Source organism: Sceloporus undulatus, chromosome 3 (assembly GCF_019175285.1).
Source record: "Sceloporus undulatus isolate JIND9_A2432 ecotype Alabama chromosome 3, SceUnd_v1.1, whole genome shotgun sequence".
Lineage (NCBI taxonomy): Eukaryota > Metazoa > Chordata > Lepidosauria > Squamata > Phrynosomatidae > Sceloporus > Sceloporus undulatus.
Window position 1 is genome coordinate 149,245,426 of NC_056524.1, and position 22,280 is coordinate 149,267,705.

The 22,280-nt window shown below is 40.1% G+C and overlaps 1 protein-coding gene across 3 annotated transcripts in view; it reads left to right on the forward strand.

Annotated features, from left to right (window-relative positions):
• Positions 1-11,649, forward strand: part of LOC121927353 (neurotrypsin-like) — a 33,695-nt gene extending 22,046 nt beyond the window's left edge. For 2 of the 3 annotated variants that reach the window (XM_042461110.1, XM_042461109.1), the window contains 7 exons: positions 1,980-2,182; positions 3,832-3,973; positions 5,401-5,606; positions 6,602-6,677; positions 7,822-7,944; positions 8,291-8,571; positions 10,782-11,649. In XM_042461110.1, the coding sequence (XP_042317044.1) occupies positions 1,980-2,182; positions 3,832-3,973; positions 5,401-5,606; positions 6,602-6,677; positions 7,822-7,944; positions 8,291-8,571; positions 10,782-11,092 (1,342 nt within the window). In that variant the 3' untranslated portion in view covers positions 11,093-11,649. Of the gene's footprint in view, positions 1-1,979; positions 2,183-3,831; positions 3,974-5,400; positions 5,607-6,601; positions 6,678-7,821; positions 7,945-8,290; positions 8,572-9,317; positions 9,354-10,781 lie in introns of those variants that run through there. The other variant, XM_042461111.1, reaches the window with a different exon arrangement.
• Positions 11,650-22,280: the final 10,631 nt, after the last annotated feature.

Here is a 22,280-nt window from a genome sequence, read left to right on the forward strand (position 1 = left end):
AATCATCATTTGCAAAGTCATTCTACACTATGATTTTGGGCTTCTGAATGGTCACAAACTATGATTTGTCATGTCACTTGTTGTTAACTGCCATCGTCAGCTTCAACTTGGGGTGACCCTATGAATGAGAGACCTCCAAGTCACCCTGTTACCAACTGCCCTGCTCAGGTCTTGCAAACACAGGACTGTGGTTACCTTGATTGAGTCTATCCACCTGTAATACAGTCTTCCTTTTTTCCTACTGCCTTCAATCCTATCAAGCATTATTGTCTTTTCTAGTGAGTCATGTCTCCCCATGGTATGTTCAAAGTACAGTATTTTCAAGCTCAGTCATCTTGATTTCTAGAATTCAGGCTTGAATTGTTCTAGGACCTATTTATTTATTTATTTGGCAGTCCATGGTATCTGCAGAATTCCCCTCCATCACCACATCTCAAATGAGTTTATTCCCTTCTTATCAGCTTTCTTCATTGCCCAGCCTTCACAACCAAACAAAGAAATCATGGCATGGACAATCCTGATTTTGGTATTCAATGATATATCTTTACACTTGAGGATCTTGCCTAGTTCCTTCATTGCTGCCCTTCCATGTTCTAGTCTTCTTCTGATTTCTTGACTGCAGTCTTCCATTTGATTAATGGTTGACCCAAGGAATGGAAAATCTTTGACTATCTCAGTGTCTTCACTGTCTATTTTAAAGTTGTTCCAAGTGTTTGCTATCTTCTATTAATAGCATAGTATGATCTATATATCTTATATTGCTGGTGTTCCTTCCTTCAGTCTTCATGCCTTTGACTGCTTTTGCTCATATCTCCTCAGTACCAGTACCAGTGCCATCCCATTTCTTCTTTTCAATTCCTGAGTAAAACACAAAATGACACAAAATGTTCCATTCCTGTCCATTTTAGTTTGTTCACTCCAAGCATTGCAACGTGCAATTTCTTGTTTTATTATGTCTAGCTTCCCCTGATTCACGCTTCTCACATTTCATGTTCCTATAATATGTGTTGTGTAGTGCCAAACTTTCCTTTCACCTCTGAGCACATCGACAGCTGAACATCCTTTTGGTTTGCCTTGTGTCATTAGCCACAGAGCTACTCAGTGTCCTCTGTTCTAACCCTGTAGTTCCAGTGCCATCCAACCTGAGAATCTCATCTTTTGGCTCTATGTCTTGTTTCGCTTTGGATTGTCTCATTGTAGGGTAAAAGACACTCAATAGGGGTTTACTGTGTCTCCTGTGCAGTACTAACAGGTACTACCTATGGTGCCACTGCTGTTGTCTCTGAGAGATCCTCCGCCAGTGTCATCCTACACTACTGCTGCTGCCCAGAAACTGTTTGGCTCATTTAGTTTGGCTTCTCAGCAAGAGCCTGTGTGACATGGGAGACCCTACTAGCGGCATTGCTGCTGTTAGCATAGCCTTTTGTCTCAAAAGAGCAATCCCACACTCAGAAAGGTAGTGCCATAGTGGGTCACATAATAGAGCCAATCTTCCTCAATGATGATTAGGCGTGATATCTGAATCAAGATGAAAAGCTGCATCTAATTAAAAAGCACTCTTAGCGTCTTTGCAATCAGAACTATGGATTGTGATCAGAATGAAAAGAGCATCCAGAATATTGCAGAAGTGGTGCAAATTTATAGTGATAGTGAAATTCCATTAAAGATGCCATGTACACTTCAGAACAACATACATTTTAAAAAGGGAAGTGCCTATTCCCAATGAAATTAATGGGGCAACAGAGGAGTAAAGAGAGTGGTAAGGACAAAAAGGTTATATATATATTCCAGATTTGTTAGCAGCCTTTGCATATGTATACTCACTATTAGCTGATTTGCATGTGAATCTACAGGACTTTAAGCACAGCATATATTTATGGTACTGTACTTATATTTTCCCCATTCTCTGTATCTTTCAGCATCACTCTAACTTGCAGTCATTTTCTCTTCCCCCTCTCTCCCGTTTGTACTTTCTCTAGTGGCCCTGCCAGGCTGGCATCAGAGGGGGAATTTGCATCTGGTCAAGGCTTCATCTTACTGGATGATGTGGCTTGCACAGGCACTGAGCGATCTCTCTTTGACTGCCCCCATAGCAACTGGGGCCAGCATGATTGCTCACATGAAGAAGATGTAGGAGTCCATTGTTCCCTGGATAGCAATAAGATCACTGAAGAGGCTGCAGGTAACCAACCATAAATTCTCCAAAGAAGTAAGAATCTGATGCTGAGCCATGTTTGCTTGCACAAGAGACTGCTCCACTGTAGAATGGTCTCTTGAAGTCCTGGATTTTGGGTGACCCAGCCATCCAAAAAGTGGCTACCTTGTTTTAATTAATTATTTCAGGCCAAAATATTTGTAACATGGGCAACCATGTTTGTTTGTTCATGTATCTTTCCTGTTCCAAAAGGGTGTGAACAGGTGAACTGAAACATTCTGTCTCATCATTTCTGGCACGTTTGTCATGCAAAAGTTGAGAGGAAATTGTAAAAGAACTTTGGGAGGTGGAGAGCATGAATTTATTGACTGAGGGGAATGTTGTTTCCTTTATTAGATAAATTATAGTAATGTATGTAATACTAGTAGATGTAATAATGGACTATTTGGAGTGACTGGCTGGATGTTTGAGGGGATTTTAAAAGATGGGTGAGTATGTACAGAGTACGTATTGCAGTCAGAGAGTAAAAGTTAGGATGAGAAGACTGTTAGAGTTAGGTTAAGAAGTTTAAGATCTTAGAAGAGTTAGGATCAAGGTCAGAGATAAAGGTGAGTTAGGGCCCTAACAGACAGGCTAAAATAAAGCTGCTTTGGGTCACTTTGGAGGTATGCTGTTTAAATGATGCATGTGTCCTAAGAGTCCTAAGGACAGGAGCACAGCTTTGGTGCAGCTGCTGACCTCTTAAGGTGTGTGTGTCATTTAAACAGCCTACCTCCAAAGTGACCCGAAGCAGCTTTATTTTGGCCTGTCTGTCAAAGGAGAGTAAAAGTCAGGGACAGACTTAGGATATAAGGGAGAGGGAGAGAGAGAGAACTGTGTGAGTTAGTGTGAGTCAGATGCATTAAATAAGTTAAACCATTATGTTATGTTCAATTTCTGTTCAGTAAATCATTATTTCTATATTGCACACTTGAGCCTCCAAGGCCTACATAAGCCTGAGCCTACATAAGAGATATTGGAAAGCTTAAGTTCAGATACACAATTTCTTGGTGGCAGCAGTTAATCAATGGTGGGGATATAGATGAATAAAGTTTCTCAGGAACTACGAGGCCATCTAAGATCTCGTTGTCACAGCAGTGGGTCAGGAGACACTCCAAACACTTGTGGCAGATGTGAGGATAAGTGGAAGCCATCACAGAGAGCAGGAAAGGTCATGTGCACTCTTTATTCACAAACAACTTTTTATGTAAAATATTAGGCAGTCTGCATATCCTACATTTTATAGGGACAGTGGGGCAGATGAGAGAACGATGGTTAGTTTTGCTCCTTAAGAAAATTAGGGAGAGATATACTGGTTAAGTGCCTATGGGACCTTGACCTCATTTTCTGTTTGCAGTCTTGCATCAGACCTATAGTTTTTTGTGGGGTTTTTGGGCTTCCATCAAATCATTCGGAATAATTAACTGAGGGAATTGAGAATGAATTCCAGATTTTTTTTAGCTTCTCTGGGTCCCATATGGGGATATAAACAAACAAACAAACAAACAATTTCCCCATAATCCCTCATTTTAATTAAGTCAATCCACTTACAAGTTACAAGACACATGAACTAGCTTTGCTACCTTGTACCACCTCACAATATGAAGTCATCTTCGATTATGTTTTCTAAACTGCAGAATTCCCTCTGCGGCTGGTGGATGGGGGAAGCACCAAAGAAGGGCGCATAGAGATTTTCCTGAATGGGCAATGGGGCAGCATCTGTGGTGATGGCTGGACAGATAAAGGTGCAGCTGTGGTGTGCAGGCAACTGGGACACAGGTACTGTAATTCCACTGCAGGTTTCTGTTGGGAAGGTGATATATCTAAAATCACTGGTCACCAATAGACTTTCCTCAAGGAAAGCTCAGGACGGATCTGCTCTGGTACCCATCTGTTTGACTTTCTGGCTGGCTGTGGTATTTCAGCACTCTTCTCCAGCTTCACATGTCAAATGAGTTGATTTTCTTTCTATCTGCTTTTTTCACTGTCCAGCTCTCACATCCATACATAGTGATGGGGAAAATAATGGCTGGGACTGTCCTTATTTTAGTGTTCAGTTTTATATCTTCACACTGTAGGATTTTGTCTCGTTCGTTCAGGGCTGCCTTTCCCAGTCCTAATCTTCTTCTGATTCATAGGATTTTATCACACAGGAAAAATTAGGAGGGAATCGGAGATTTAAACAGTGATTATCCCAGGCAAATTATTCATTGCTGTTTATTGCCTCTTTTATTGCCTCTATTACCTCTTTAAGAGCAATGTCGTCTGAAAATCTTAATTGTGAATTCACGTTTTACCTGGGTTAATCACTGTTTAAACCCCTGATTTTGCCCAATTTTCTCTGTGTGATAAAGTCCATAGTTTCATGCTTGTATTTAATTTTCATGTTTTGGTACTATAACGTACAGTTTGTGTGCTGTACAGTGTTAAACAAATCTGTTGCTTGTTGAAATGGGAACCAATATCTGTCATGTGAATTCACTCTTTAAACTTTAAAGGTGCTATTCAAGGTGCTGAATCACTTCCCTGCTGACCATTTCTACTATTCAGTGCAGAAAGTTAGGTAGAGAGTTGCATTTCAATCAGTGATTTTAGGGATCAAAGGAAAAACAACATCATTCTCATACTGTTCATGTATACAAAATGATTTGGTCTCAGATATACCTAGGTCTGCTCAAGTATTTGTGTCTGGATTTTTTCTGCTTATAATCACCCTGTTCTAAAAGAGTTTTTGCTGGAGTTTGATGCAGTGTTTTATGTCCTCCACAAGTGGCTTATTCTGGCCTATCATGGGGCCCAAACAGACAGGCTAAAATAAAGCTGCTTCGGGCCACTTTGGAGGTATGCTGTTTAAATGATGCATGCGTCCTAAGAGGCCAGAAGCCAAGCCAAAGCTGTGCTCCAGTCCTTAGGACTGGAGCACGGCTTTGGTGCGACTTCCAGCATGCATCATTTAAACAGCATACCTCCAAAGTGGCCTGAAGCAGCTTTATTTTGGCCTGTCTGTTTGGGCCCATGAGTTAGTATGTGGAAGAAAGATGTATGTAGAGAAGTGTGCCTGAGTAGAAGGGTTTCGCTTTAGTAACTTACTCTGGCCTAGCATAAGTTAGTCTATGGGAAAGAGATGTATCTAGATAAGTGTCCCTGAGTATATGGGTTTGGTTTTAGTAACTTTTTATTTCACTTAACTGATTCTCTCCATGCAGTGGTGTTGCAAAAGCCAAAACTGTGGCTTATTTGGGCAAAGGGCACATACCCATCCATCTAAACAGTGTGGAATGCAGTGGCACTGAACACACCTTGGGGCAGTGTATTATTCATGAAAATGGCATTCACAACTGCTTGCACAGTAAAGATGCTGGAGTGATCTGTGACTATGTGGCAAAGGAGAACCACCTGGTAAGAAATTCAGGTATGTGGCATATGTGGCTCCTACTTTTCTAGTGAGGACTGTGAGACAAAGCATAGTGTTTGGCTTCTACACAAAAAGTGAGCATGCACCACAGTGCTGTAAATGAAAGCTTAAGAGGCAAATAGTGGTGGGATTTGTATGGAGAAATTTTGGTAAGAAAACAGCCTAGGAAAAAAATGTTAACAGCAAAAAGAAACACTGAATCATCTCAATGCCACTCAGCTCTGATCCAGACCCCTCATGTCTCCTCTGTTCCTTCTAAACCAACAATAAGCATGGGAGAAACTACCACCTGATTCAGTGGATCATTTGCTCTCTTTTTCACAATCAATCCCTTGTACTACTCCAGCCATAGAGGAGACAGAGGCCCAGCAGGTGCTGGCTTCTGTTTTGAACATATGAAGTAACTCATACTCATAATTGCAAGGAAGGACAGAAAGATAATATGGATAGGATGGGTACATGTGGGGAAGGCATTCTGCACTATGAAAACCCAAATTCTATGTATTAAAAAAAGGAAAGAAAGCTGGATTCTTTAACCCATGAAAATTAATCAATTGTATGTGATTTGTCATATTCTGCATTTTGAAAAGGCATGGAAATAGTTCTGCCTAACTTCTTGAAGTATCATTGCCATTAAAAGTATAAACAACCCCGGACTGGATGGATCAATTGTCTGATGCTACAACTGTTTTATATGCTCACAAACTGACTTTTTAACCTGTTACTTAAATAAGGAAGACAAAGCAATGGGAGCCAACAGTTATGATTTCAAAGTGATGAGAGTGTAATGTTCTTTTATGGATGTAAATGTTAATAATAATGTTTTCTCATTAGGATTACAAAATTGCTAGTTTCAGGGCAAAATATCCATAAGAGCACAAAAGGAATTTCAATATGTGTTTTGCCCTAGAAAGTAGTGTTGAAGGTTTCGAGTTGTGTAAGGATATGTATTAAATTGTTTTGGCTTTTTTTTTTTGGGGGGGGGGGGGTAGGTCCAATATTTGGGATGTGTGGACTGAGATCACTTCATCGCAAGAAAAGGATAATTGGTGGAATCAAATCTCTCAGGTATTAAGCTTTCCTCTTGTTACGCAAGATATATCAAAATGGCCTCAAGATCACAATGAATATGCACTATATTATGTGTATCAAAGGTTCTTAAATAATAAACATAACAGACATAGTGAATGGACCAACACAGCTTCTTTTCATTAAAAAAACACCCTCTTAAAGCAGTTTGTAGTAAAAACAGATATGAACCTTTTTGCCAAGAATATTGAAACAATGATAAAACAAGAAGATTAAAACATTAATTAAAAACAATAGCCAGGATTCATATTAGGAGATGCTATGAGCTGAGATAGCAACACTGTGTTAGATGGACCAGTGGTCGGATGGTATAAGGCAATTTCTTATCATCTTGTCCCAATGGTTTTGCTGCATGATAGAAAGGGATTAACCTGGATGTCATCAGTTTCTCCTATGGGTTGCATAATTATCCCAAGCAAAGAATTAACACAGCTCCCAAAGTGTTACCTAGGATTATTTCTAATCTCTTCTAACCATGTATAATCAGTCTGTAAAAAGGTCAGTGTTCTGATAATTGTGCAATGCGTGGGAAAATGAAAAAGGTGTTTTACAAAATGCCAGTGAAGATACTGTTAACGGGGCAAAAATCCTGTACTTGCTCACCACTGCAGTTACAACTAGTGTGACAAATGTAAATTAAAAGCGTTGTGCAGAAATCAGCACATAAGAAGCAGCCTCACAACAACAGTAACAGCAACAAGAAGACCTGCAGGGTGCACTTTGCCCAGTCCCACAGTGTAGGACTTGGGCATTCCTTTAATTTCCTTTGTTGTTGTGTGCTTTCAAGTCATTTCTGAGTTACTGGTGACCTATCCTGGGTTTTTCTTGGCAGAGTTTTTGCAGAGGGGGTTGCCTTACAATTATTTAATTCTAAAAATCTTTAGAAGTACTGTACATTCCTTAGAGTCAGCTCTTGCCATGTATAATGGTACAGCACTAAGCGCTAAAGGGTTTATTGAGGAATTTGGAGACATACTCTGATGTCATTCATGTTATTCTAGAAGACACCCCATTTTAAAAAGCATCAATTAGCAATAAATGAGGAGGGGAACAGTAGTGATCCTTCATAAGATAGGGTCCCTATTCTGTTTACCTCTTGCGTCATACTTTTTTTACCTTTCAGAGGAGGTTGGCCATGGCAGGTCTCATTACGTCTAAAGGGGTTTCACAGAGATGCTCGCTTGCTGTGTGGAGCAACACTTATCAGCAACTGCTGGGTAGTGACAGCAGCACATTGCTTCAAAAGGTAACAGTCTGCATGTGAGAATTACTTAAAAGTACCAATAAGTGCGGGATGACTGTCATTCTCTAGTCTTTGACTCACAAGGAGCTCTCGGTCAAGTGCACCTAACATGCCTGCCTTAAATACATGCTTTGTCACCTCGTGTAAACACAAAGCAAACAGAGGTGGTGATTCTCTTTATTTATAAAGTTCCATTGGTTTATGGACTGCCTTGGATTAGCAAATAACAGTCCCAAATAAATCCTGCACTCTAAATCTCAGCATGGAAGAACAGAGGGACAAAAGTACTTGGACTGAGGTTCAGTATCTCTGGTATGAAATAACCAGCTCCTCATTCTCTCATGGCCAGGTTTGGAGTAGATGTGCGGCGCTATCTTCTTCGAGTGGGAGACTACCATACTGGTATGAGAGATGAATTTGAGAGAGAGTTGCCTGTGGAGAAGATTGTCCTTCACAGGAACTTCCAGCCCAACAGCAATGACAACGATATTGCCCTTGTCAGAATCCAGGGCAAAGACGAGAAGTGTCTTTCCTTCAGCCACCATGTCCGTCCTGTCTGCCTGCCCAACAGGAAGGAGAAAGCTGCCATAGACAGACAGGCTTGCTTCATATCTGGATGGGGAGACACAGGTAAGTGTGGAGTGTGTCAGGATTTCTCATATGGGTAAAGACAATAAACACTGGAAGTTTTTCACATTTGCAAAAGAGTAGCCCCATTGCCTTTTAATTCAAAATTAAACCACTATCCACAAAAGAAAGCAAAAGAGGTGCACAGCAGGCTGTAGTGTCTGACGTTGTGACAGCTATTGGTTGAAAGGTCTGGCAGTTAATTGAAATAAACCCTCCTGATCATCTGATTCAGATAATTGTAAGCATTCTAACTGCTTAAATGATTAAAAAACTGTCAGTACAAAAGTCCTAGGAATTGATGCGTCTGTGTACCTTTGATGGAAAGAATAGAAAAAAAATATTGGGATTTAAGATTAGACTGAGACTGTTGTTATATCTACTAAACATGATAAATTTAGAAAATAATAAGGAACAAAAATATAGAAATTATAAATTATTTAATTATAGCAGCAAGATTGTTACTAGCAAGAAAATGGAAGACCAATGAAATTTAACATGTGTGGATTGGCTTGAAAAAGTAATAGAGATGGCTCATATGGACAAATCGACTACCTTATTTATTTATTTATTTATTTATATCCCGCCTTTCAGCCCTAATGGCTCTCAGGGCGGCTTACAATTATTTTTAATCAGACAGTTCCCTGCCCTCAGGCTTACAATCTAAAAATTACAATCAAAATCTTGATGAAAAGAAAGCAATTGGAAGTATTTACAGATAATTGGAAACCATTTATATAAAATCATAGGATTGTAGAGTTGAAGAGTCCACAAGGGCCATCCAGTCCAACCCTCTGCCATGAAGGAACTCACAATCAAAGCATCCTTGACAGATGGTCATCCAGCCTCTGTTTAAAGACCTCCACGAAGGGAGACTCCACTACACTCCAAGGAAGTGTGTTCCACTGTCAAACAGCCCTTACTGTCAGGAAGATCCTCCTAATGTTGAGGTGGAATCTCTTTTCCTGTAGCTTGATCCATTGTTCCAGATCCTGTTCTCTGGAGCAGCAGAATATTAAATTAAACAATCAAAAGGGGATAATAGTGATATGGGGTTCAACAGTTAGGCAACTGAAACTCTGTCTCTGGTGTTCTGCTTTTCAGCATGTCTTCTTGTCTGTGTGTATATGTGTGGGTGTGTAAGTGTATTTTTCCTTTTGTTGTTGTTACTAAAAAGTAAATGGAAGGAATGCAAATTAATATCAATATTATGGTAATTAGTTAGATTAGAAAAGGAACTTAAAAGAATAAAGGGTGAGGTTAAATATTACTATCTAAGAAACTAAATAGAGAGCAAGCAGGAAGACCTTTTTAAAAAGGGGGGCAGGGGAAAGGGGTTGCTTGTTTATATTTATGTATTAAATTTTAATAAAAATATTTTATACAAAAACACATTGATACATATGCATGTCTCTATATTTGCAATGTTTTAGAGCGATAGTCTTAGATGGACACTAAGGAAAGCATGATTTTCTAGTAGCTATGATAGAGGATGGTGCTATATAGCCCTACATATAATACTTATATTGGATTATTCCCAAATCTCTGCTTGTATGTCCCTGAATTACTCTGATCACTCTACTATGATTACTACCTTGGAAGCAGAGACCAAAGAATATCTAGGTGTCACTGACAGAGATAAATAAAGATAAATACAGCACCTGTAGGCCAGTTCTGTTCTATACTGTACTGTGAGTAGTCTGATAGTCTGTGTGTCTCCACCTGTGGCCAGACTACAACGTCTGTTGTGATAGAGCACTACTACCAGTATTATCCCTTGTCAAGCCATCAGCTGGCTTGGGGTGATGGGAGTCTAAAACCAAGAGCCAAAAATGCTGCTGGTGGTGTGCAGTAGAAGCTTTGATGCTTTAAAAATGAAAACTTAGGCCTGTTACAGACTGCCAAAATAAAGCTGCTTCAGGTCTTTTTGGAGGTATGCTGTTTAAATGATGCATGCATCCTAAGAATCCGCAAGCTGCACCAAAGCTGCACTCCAGTGCTTAGGAATGGAGTGTGGCTTTGGCGCGACCTCCGGACTCTTAGGACCCATGCATCATTTAAATAGCATACCTCCAAAGAGACCCAAAGCAGCTTTATTTTGGCAGTCAGTAACAGGCCATAGTTTTATGCTTAGAGATTTACATGCTTGGTTACTTAAATTGTTGCTGTTCTGCTTACTGAGTTACACTAGTTGTCATTTGTTCCTGTTTCAGGGAGGTCATATTCAAGGACATTACTCCAAGGTTCAGTACCCCTTCTCCCAAGAAAAGTGTGCAAGTCCCGTTATGGGAAGAAATTTAGTAATCGTATGCTCTGTGCTGGAAACCTCTCTGAAGAAAACCGGGTGGACAGCTGTCAGGGAGACAGTGGGGGACCACTTATGTGTCAGAGATCAAATGGACGCTGGGTAATCCTAGGAATCACCTCCTGGGGTTATGGATGTGGGCGAAAGGATTCCCCTGGTGTTTACACAAAAGTCAGCAAATTTGTGCCCTGGATTAAGAAAGTGACCAAACTTATTTGAGAATGTCAACCCAAACATGGAATTTACCCAGCAGGATTTAAAACTGATCAGTGGCCTACAGGCATATCTTCATTCTTTCTCTGTTTATGTGTTTGCTATTCCCACGGGTATCAAAGCAGGTTTGTTTTAAGTGAGCATTGCCAACAGACTTTACGCTATTGAAGAGAGTGGGTGAATTAAATTCTGAAACCGCCCTTAATGATTCTGTATTCATCTCAAGCCCTGCTGGTTGAATGAGAAGTAGTGACAATTCCAGTCTCCTCCAGGGGCAAAGAAGTAAAAGGGCTTTATTGTAAACTCAACTACAGTTCAACTTCTGAATACAATGTTATGGTTCTAGAGAATTAAAATTTCTTATTATGTTTCTGCAGTAATATAATATACAATATACCCAAAGGCATGTTTCATGATCGGATTTGGATGAGAAGAAACATCCTAAGCAATACCCGCTCTTGTCTGTATTTGGGTCTGTATTTGGTAACCCTTAATTTGGGTTGGTTTTTTTTTAATGCCGTGTACTGAGATTACCAGTTTGATATATAGAATACCTCCTCTTCTTCAGGGTCTGAGGACAGACATCTCATGTACTCTTCTATAGTCTGTTTCTCTTCTAAGTTGGCTTGTTCCTTGAGCAGTTAATGCCAATTGGGACATCATCTCAGAATAGGACAGAATTACATCATAGTATTCCGGTTGAGATACAGCCAATGCTTTCCCTGTGAGTGGAAATTATGCAAGACAAGGACCTTTTTTATTCACAAGGAAATTAGTCCTGTATGATACATGGTGATATGCCAATACAATCCATCTAAGGATACTTTTTGCTTAAGGGTATTTCCAGACAATGCTCCAGTGCTACCAGTCAAAAGGCCATAGTACAGATACCTTGATTTTTTCTCCTTATCAGCTTTTTTTGGTAGTACAAAAAATATAGACGTGTGGAGAAAATATGGGAGCATTGTAAACAGAATATGACAATGTCTGGAACACCATGAAATTCCATGAATGAGGCAGGTGGATTGCACACTACAAGACTTATCTAGAAACACTATAAATCCCATTGCAAGCAACAAGACTTATGTTGTTGTTGTCATCTGCCTTCACTTCCAATTTATGGTGACCCTAAGGTGACCCAAAGGTACTCTTGGCAAGATTTGTTCAGATGAAGTTTGCCATTGCCTTTCTCTGAGGCTGAGAGCATGTGACTTGCCCAAGGTCACCCAGTGGGTTTCATGGCCAAGTGGAGAATCAAACCCTAGTCTCCAGTTGTAGTCCAACACTCAAACCACTACGCCACACTGACTCTTTATGTTAGCATGACTTATATATTATGCTGGTTGCAATGAAAATTAATGCCATCTAATTTAACTTAGAGTGGGATCACTATCTGTAGCACTCAATACTGCAAGATTGTTCTCCATTACTATCTCATGTTCAGTCCTTCTCTAGCCTATGGCATTAAGAGAAAACTGCACAACAGCACTATTGTTAGCCACTCTTCTTAGCTACAGTCGTTTAACGTGCAATAAGGCATTGAAATGCTGGACTGTATGTACCATTTCACTGTAAGGGAAATTTCCAGAGACATAAAGACCAACAGTTACTTCCCACCATCAGAACAACCACCATCACCGCACATAAGAATTTTTGCTTTGTTGTTATCATGCTTCTCCTCCTGACTGAAACACTTGCTTTGCTGCTCACTTGTCCTCTCTCTGCAAGGGGAAGGCAAAACTGCATTTAGCTAGTGCCGCAATAACCCAAAGGCACCAGATCCTGTCTGATCTTGGAAACTAAGGGGGCTAGCTCTGTTTAGTACTTGGATGGGAGATTACCAACAACTACCAAGGACTGTAAACTATATTTCAGAGGAAGGATCTAACAAAACCACCTCTGAGTATTTCGTGCCTAAGAAAACACTATGAAATTCATGGGGTTACCATAACAGGCAACTTCAAGGTCCATGCAGGCATATTGTTTCCCACTAAATACTTAGTAAACATACATTGAAACATTTAACAATTAAAGCAAATGAGAAAGAAATTCAAGACTCAGTCATTAGACCTGAAATAATTAAAACAAAGCTTATTAATTTGATAAGTGGGAATTACCAATTTAATTTCCGATTTGTGATAAAATAAAAGCCCCATTGGCTAATGACATAAAATGGAGAGAATCCTGGAATATTCATTGGAAATTTTAAACCTTGGCTTTCCTAAAATATTTTTAATAAACATCAGAAGAACAGTTATAAAAAAGCAGGTGCATCATGCAGCGTTGCATTGCTGGCTAACTACTGCTTTGTTAGTAGGTATTGATTCATAGCTTACAATGGTCAGTTGATGGGACCTAACAAACCTGCTTAGAATATGAAGTCTTCATTGGAGATTCTTCTGTACCCTTCTGTCAACAGGGCCATCCTCTGCCCAGGGATATGCCCACAGCAACTCCTCACCAAGCATGAATCAGTCTGACTCCCACATGGCTGCCAGACCATTTACTGAATTTTGCCAAAAACACAGTGGTAATGGGATTCACTGAGTAAAATGTTTTGAGGTCTCAGAGTTAGGGCTCCCACTTCCCAGTAGAGAGCTTCATAGTGATCTGGGTTTCTGCCTGTGTGATAAGGTACTGGGGAATGGCAAGACTGCACAGGGTTTGGGCCCTGGCATAGGGATCTCTAAAGCTTGCTCTTCTTGCCAGTAGGCCATTCCCAGATCTGGCCTCCAGTTGTATTAATCTATTACAGCATCCTGGCTTCATTGTTGGGGATGCTACCCTGGGTCTCTCTCGCCTTTAGTCCCGGTCCCTGGCTTGAGACCTTTAGACAGGTTAGTGGCTGCAGGACCTGGCACAAAGTCAACCCCTTTAGTTAAGTATGGGACCCAGGCAGGAGAAACCTGTAGAGTGGCCCTTGAGAAGCAGACCCATTGAACAGTTTTTGGGTGGGTTTTTCAGGTTATATGGCCATGTTCTAGAAGAGTTTATTCCTGATGTTTCGCCAGCATCTGTGGCTGGCATCTTCAGAGAAATCCCATTGAAGCCAGGCACAGATTACAGCTAGTAGTGAGCAGCTGCTCTGATGAAACTACCTTGGTCTGCCATTTGCTTGCACCAGGCTCCTTGGGGACAAGGAAGCTTGTTTGCTCACCCTTGTTTCTAGGGTAACTGGTTTATCTCCTGCAGCATATCATCTCAGTAATAGAGAGAGGGCAGGTGGACTCTTTCTGAGCTTATCCTTGGCTACTGGCTTTCCGGTCTTCTCCCTGGAGAGACTTCCGTGCCTGCCATCAATGCTGCTTTTAGGAAAAGCAGTCTTATTCTCTCATAGAGGCCTCTGTGCTTCCTGCTGTCCCTGAGGATTTTCTCTTCCTCTGGTCTCTTTCCCTTAGCAGCTGCACCTGAGGTGTTGTCATGCAACCAACTACCTGAAAGCCCTGCTGCAGACATCTCTGCCTTTAAAGAAACCGGAGCACCTCTGGTGATTTGTGCTGCTCTCGGCACTCACCCATATCGGTGGATCGGAGAGCTTTGAAACGTCCCATTAGTGTGGTGCCAACATTTCTTCCCCCCCCCCCTACACTTTGAAAGCTTTTGTAAACCATTTTAATCTTAACTGATTCAGTATGTGGTTTTACTGTTGTTATTTATTGTATTTGTACTTCTATTGTGTCTTTTTTCACTTGTTACCTGCTCTGGGAACTTTAGGGTTCAAAGGTGGGAAATAAATTTGTAAAAAAAACAAAAAAAGACAACGGTGAAGAGACAGTTTTGTAAAGAGATAGTCTTGGGTCCAGATCATTTGCATCTCTCTCTGTGAGCTTGCCTATGTTCTAGGATCTGCAGGGGAAGGCTTTCTCTCAGTCCTACTGCCATCCCAGGCATGCTTGGTAAAGATATGAGAGAGAGCCTTCTCTGTGGCTGCTTCCAAGCTGTGGAACTCCCTTCCCTGGGAGGTCTGGTTGGACCTCTCTCATGTCTTTCTGCCAGCAGGTAAAGACCTTTTTATTTAAGGAAGCATTTGGTTTTTTAATGTGATGTGGCAGATAGAGCTATTTTAATAGGGGGTGTAGTGCTTTTATTCTGTTATATTTTAAGCGTCTTTTAATACTGCGTTTAACTTGTGTTTTTAATTTTAGTTTAATTGTATGTTAACTTTTTAAATTGTATTGTGCTTTTAAAACATTGAAGGCTGCCTTGGATCCCATGCTGGGAGAAAGGTGGGATATAAATTAACTAACTAAATGGGATTCTGTGTTTCAATGTGATATAACTCTGGGGAAGCTGATATTCCTCTCTAGTGGGAGGGAGGAATGAATGTAAGGGGTGGGGTGTGTGTGAAAGAGAGAAGAAAATACTAGAGAATGAGAGGAGAGAGACATAGGACACTTTCACATGGAGGGTGCGTCATTAAAATGTGGTAATAGCACGATCAAGGGGAAGATTATCACACCCCCACGCGCTTCTCTCATTTGTGTCCTATGCGTAAACTGTAATGGATGCATCATTGGGTAATAACTTTTCCGTTATTAACCAATGACGCATCCATTACAGTTTACACATGTGACATGAATGGGAGAAGCGTGCGGGGGTTTGACACTCTTCCCCATGATTGTGCTATTATCAAATTTTAATCACGTTTTAATGATGCTTGCCTCCTGTGTGAAAGTGTCTATAAGCATTAGCTCTTTGGGGTAACTCTAGAGATCTAATGTTGGGTAGAAAATTGTCTGGCTTGTAGGAGTGCCTTTTGCCTCCATTAATGTTCTACATGTATGTTCTACTTATGTTCAACTTTTGTAAATAAAACAATATTACACACAAAAAAGGTCTTCATTATTCTTCCATCCCAAACAAATCCAACTCAGGTAGCACAGCACTAAATTAGCAGTGCTCAGGGACAAAAGCAACAACTATAAATTAAAACAGCAGTGAGATATTTGTATTTAACTATCCAGTGTTGGATGAAACTCGTAGGAGATACAGTTGGCTCTTCTCTTCTGCACACTCGGCATCCAGGGAGTGGAGCATCTGCGGATGGCACCGTCCTGTTCTCCCCAATGGTGGTGCATGCACGCGGTCACACCAATATGGTCACACACATGTCGCGCCACCTTTGCAAGCAACAAGACTTGAAGTCTTGCAAATTTTGCTATTTAGGGGAGTGGGGGTTGGTGGGTCTGGAACAGAACCACTGCAGATATGAAGAGCCGACTGTACTTAGGATTTATAAGCAGCTACACAATAATGCAGAGGACAGCGGTTCCTTTTCTGTGTCAAAGTACAGTCTTTAGGATTGCTAATGCTAACTCTGGTGTCATCTACCATCTGGTCTTCCACCAAATCAGCTTCTGTAATTACTTTATTAAATTGTTAGAGATTTAGTTTTTAAAAGTCCTGTTTCTGAGACAAGGTTGTCAACATGTCCAAAGGCTTATTCCAATACACTGTAGGATAATTTCCAATAAGTGTTGCAGCTCCATCTTAAGGAATCCTGGGATTTGTAGTTTTACAAGGTTTAAGCCTTCACTGCTAAAGAGTGCTTCACAAAACAAATCTCATGATTCTGTAGGATGGAGCCATGCCAGTTAAAATGATGTCAAGCTGCATTATTTTTACAGTGTAGATGCACCCCAAGACAAAATAAATGAGTCTGAGAGAATACCCCTTTAGGGCTGAAGGGTGGGGTATAAATACCGTAGATAAATAAAAAAGTAAATGGTTTTGGGAGGGATGTTATGGGGGAGGGCAGACTGATCTTCATCCTTAATGTCAGAAGGGGGAAGGTTTGCTCCTACCTTTAGAGTAGATACCATTAGAATCCCAAGTGCTTACCTTTAATGTTTCCCATGTATCTACCTTTTTCCTGTGTAGAGAAGAAGTAACACACACAGTTAACACTGCAACTTGGAAATACTGTGCCAGTGAGGGCAAAAGTTCCCTTCCCCTCCCAATTGTTTTTCTATCTAAGCTTGACAGATGTGCATGTTAGCTATCTTGAAGGTCTCCCAGATCAAAGGAGTTATAGGATTTTAACAGCTTTTAATTGTCATGCTTAAATGTTTATGCTCTGCGTTGTCGTTAAAATAAATGCTGAAGGCAGCTTGATAGAAATAATTAAAACAAGAAGTACGCATCTGAGAAATCTGCAATATGCAAAATAAAGAAAGAACATATAAAAAACATCAAAACATGGGGAAGTTAAAAGTACTGTATTTGCAGCTTGGCAGAGAGCCAACGGGAAAAGAGCAATGCAGGCTCTCCATGAAGCTTTTATTGTTTCAGCATGACTGGAGAGAAGACTGTGCCCCATGTGCCAGCCAAACACAACTCACACCTTGTCAAAATCAGAGTAACTTCCTCTCTGGTGGATCTTAATGAGTAAGCATTCTGACATACTGGTACTACAGTCCATGAAGTTGCTGCAGAACAGGCATGTTATATGCTCCCTGTTCATATGTTCTGGTCCAAACTCTTGCTGTTTTATGCTGGATGGATCAGTTGAAATTCCCTAATACATTCCAAAACAGTCTCACATAGAATGCAGTAATCCAATCTCAATGTAACCAATGCAAATATCACTGCAGCCAGATCTACCTGCTCTTGGAACAGATGCAGTTGGAGCACTAGCCTCTCCCACACAAAAACTGGCCACAGCCACTATTCTAGGCATTTCAGGAGTAGTGTCAGATCCAGGAGTATTCCTAAATGCAAACCTGAGTCCTGAAACAGAGTGTTGTCCCATTCCAGTCTCTGTATTAGGAATTGACAGAAACCTTTTACAGCGTTTTCTAAGGCCTTCATTCTAAAACTGTTGTTAGGTGTTAAATAAAATATTCCCTGCGTGGGAGTTGCAGTCCTACTAATGAGAATTTTATCTGAAAAACCTCCCTTCCAGAGTTTACTCAAGAACAAGAATAGAGTTTATTTTATTAATTACATGATTTTAAAAAATAATAACATGATTTTAAAAATGTTTCCCAGCTTTCAGGGCCTAGCTCTAGACTCTCTTCTCCAGTTCTTAGGGCATGGAGAAAGAATCTCAGAGTAAAGCACTGCCTTGAAAAGTGTGTGTTTATATATTTTTTCCTAATTACTTAGACTTTTTTTAAAAAATTGAATGTTGTATTTCTGCACTTGTGGTTGATGTTTACTGTATAATGCTTAATGACATCACTAGGGGCTGCCACTTGTAACATCAACTTTGTGATATCACACGGGATTATCTCCAGCCGTGAAATGTTAGGGCCTGGGATGTCTTTATCTGGCAACCCTAAGTGAACAAGAAATACCCACTATAAAGGCATAAATAGCTTCTATTATTTTTTATTAAAAAGCTACAGCATTTCAGATCACTGAGCCATTTTCCGTACACAGCGGGACCTTGGTATCTGTGGGGGGATCCATTTTGCCCCCCCCCCTCACGCGGATACCAAAATCTGTGGGTGCTCAAGTTCCATTGTCCCCAATGGCCACATGTGCATGCAACCGCACCACCATTAGGGATAACAGGACTTCAGATGAAGTCTCATTATTCCTAATGGTAGCATGGCTGCATGCATGCATTGCCACTGGGAACAATGGGGGCTGTCGCTAATGGCAGCGGGGCCATGTGCATGCACCGCCATTGGGGACAATGTGGGCTTGCCATCTGCGGCTGCTCAAATCTGCAGATGGCAAGTCTGTGGATACTGAGGTCCCACTGTAATAAGCCATATGGACAAAGCTAATTGTTAGTCCCAACTAGAGTCATCGACTTCACATCAGAGTCATCTCATTTACTAATGTGAATTTACATCAATATTGACATATCAAGTTTCCATTCATGTAGTTGGTCTACTCTAGGTGGGACTAACAATTGGTTTTAGGCCATGGAGCATACTCCATCCCCCCCTTTCCAGTTATAACAGTGGGATGTGATTCACTTTGATTTAACGTAAGGTATGGCCATATAATTTCAATACTGTACATGCAAAAATTCTTCAAGTTTATAAGGCGAAATAACAACACAGTTGCTTTCAAGTCTGGTATATTACTGTAAGTACTTCTCAAGTGGAATAACACTACTCCTCTCATGCCCATAATTTTATATCACTTTTTGTGATAATATATTTTTTTGCCCAAGACTGTACTTGAATAAAGCAGGATAACACCATTTGCTTTGCCTTTTGATAGCTATTCCCTTGTCAGTTACATTCAACACACTGTTCTCCCCTCAGCACTAAAAAAAGAGACAAGGCACAGCAATTATCAAATTGTCTGTTGTGTGTTATTAGCAAGAGGTGTAATTACAGCTGCCTGTGTTAATTATTGTGTCTTCCTTTCAGTTTATATGTTTTCCAGACAATCTATCCACAAAAGAGAGGGGGGGAACAAAGATAGATAGTAATTGTAGAGCTAGAAGTCTAGTTGGTAAATCCTTCTCTATGTACTGGACTTGAGGATCCTGTTTTGGTCCAATAAATAGATGTCTGAACACTGAAAAGAAAACATTTAATATGATTTGAAGAAGAAACATGAAATAGGATGATCACAACTTTAGTACAAATAGAAAAACTACCAATCAAATAAATTCCCTTATAATTCCCCTCTAGTAGACAATGGCCTTGAGCAGACGGTGGTGCCATGGTGGTGCCGTTTGCGCTGTGGCCATGACGATAGCATGTGCCAGCCCAGAACCAGGCCACCGCTACAGTTTTGAACTGGGCTGGCTAAAGGAGTGGTTTTGGTCCACTCCTTTTTGGCCCAGTTCTTTTGCCTTGGAGCAGTGTTGGGGCAGCTTCCAGCCTCTTTCAGGGCATGCATCATCTAAATGCCAAGCCCTCAATGTGGCCCACAGGCAGCCCTTTTGGCCTGTCTATTTCAGGCCAATGTGTAGGAAAAGTAAAGTAGAGGGGACACTTGGTTGCCTGGTTTCCAAACCAACAAATGCAGTGTCTGGTAAGCACATGGCAAGGCTTGCCATATCAGCCAATCTGTGGGATAAGCCAAAATGGTCCTGAGGTGAGGCAACCTGCATCTGCCCAAACTGCAGCTCCCCCCTCAACCACCTAGCAGCCCCAGGACTTCTTCCCTCCCAATTTAACTTGTATTCAATATCCCCTTTTGCTTTTTATACATACCACAGGAAGGGGCCAGTGTGGCACCCCTTCTCTTAATGCATACAAACAGATTTGACAGTCCTCTTGGGAGACATACCTGCAAGAATTTTGTAAGTTTTACAAATGAACTGATGCCCCCTTCCATGACAGCACAGTACTGTGAAAAAATACCACATGTTCATGGTATGGTTAAACAGATATAGGCCCCTTCCATCTTTTGATGTCTCGCTTTCTGATGACTCACTCTCAACACTTGCAAATTACAGATAAGTTCCATTAATTAGATGAAGGGCCACTCTTCCTTCAGTTCTTCTTGCCTATGATGCTTGCTTGGGACCACTCATGTACGCATGGTCCTAAGGCTTGCCTATGGAAGGAGTGAGTGCCTCCTTGAATTAATAGCACTTGTCTGTGTAATTTGCAAATGTTGAAAGAATGGGCTTTTCATCAGTTCTTCCTACGCAAGCTCGCGTTGGACTGCTCGCACATGTGCTGCTTGCAAAGTGACACTGAGAGGGGGGGAAAGGTGCAAAATAAATAAATAAATAAATCCTCTTTTGACCCTTGTTCTCTTCCTCTGGCTCCAGCTTTTCTACTTTGCAGGGAAGTGGGGGGGAAGGTTTCAGGTAGAACTGGAATGAAGGGGGACTAGCAACCCCCCCATGTGCAGACACCAAAGGGGAAGGAAGAAGGCATGTGCCCAGCCCCAAAGCCCATCACTTGTGGTAGTACCCCCTCTTTTCAGACACATTCCTGCTGCCACTTATCCTACATGACTTGTTTGTCTACAACTACATTTCAACTAATCCAGACTAATGGTGTATTAGTTGTTTGTAGTTTGATAGTTGTGTTTTAATGGGATAAATTGCTAATTATAGTATATTATTTTATATCTTATGACTTTTAGATTGTACGCCATTGGCAGGTTTTATGTTATTTTAATGACTTTGTAAAGTGTCGTGTAAAACCTAGGGCACTATATAAATAAAATACATAAAATATTAATAATTCTCTTCAGGAGAAATGTCAAAGTGTCCTCCGTTTTGATCATGACTAGGAAGTATTTGAGTTTTTAGGTTTCGTGTGGGCATGTGCTATGTTTTTCTTGAATGTCCTACCTTTAATGGTGCCTTGTCCTCCTTTGTGGTGAGGATGTCTGGCCACCCTCTTTGCTTTAGGGTCACCATAAGTCGGAAAGTACTTGAAGGAACACAACAATGACAACTCTCCGGCCGGGAGACAAAAATGCATCCTCACTTCTGCACTATCTTCATATAGTGCTGCTTTGAGTGCTCTGGCTGCCTCCTGTTGCATTCTGGGAATCTGTTGTTCAGTGTAGTTCAGTAATTCTATGATTCTACATAGAATCATATAGAGAATATATATATATATATATATATATATATATATAGAGAGAGAGAGAGAGAGAGAGTCATAGAATCATAGAGTATATATAATGCATATACATATACACATACATATAGTCATAGACTCATATAGAATATATATATATATATAGTCATAGAATCATAGAAAATATAGAATATACACACACACATATATATAGTCATAGAATCAGAGTATATATAGAGAGAATCATATAGAAAATAGAGTGTGTATATACACACACATACAGTCATAGACTCATATAGAATATATATGTATATAGTCATAGAATCATAGAAAATATAGAATATACATATATATATATATCTAGTCATGGAATCATATATATATATATATAGAATCATATAGAAAATAGAGTGTGTATATATATATATATATATATATATATACACACATTCATACATATAGTCATAGACTCATATAGAATATATATATATATAGTCATAGAATCATAAGTATATATATATATATAATAGAAAATATAGCATATACATATATATATCTAGTCACAGAATCATATATATACATATGGAATCATATAAAAATAGAGTATGTGTGTATAATACATACATATAGTCATACACTCATTAGAATATATATATATATATATATATATATATATACATACAAACAGTGTGTGTGTGTATATAATATATATATATATATATAGAGAGAGAGAG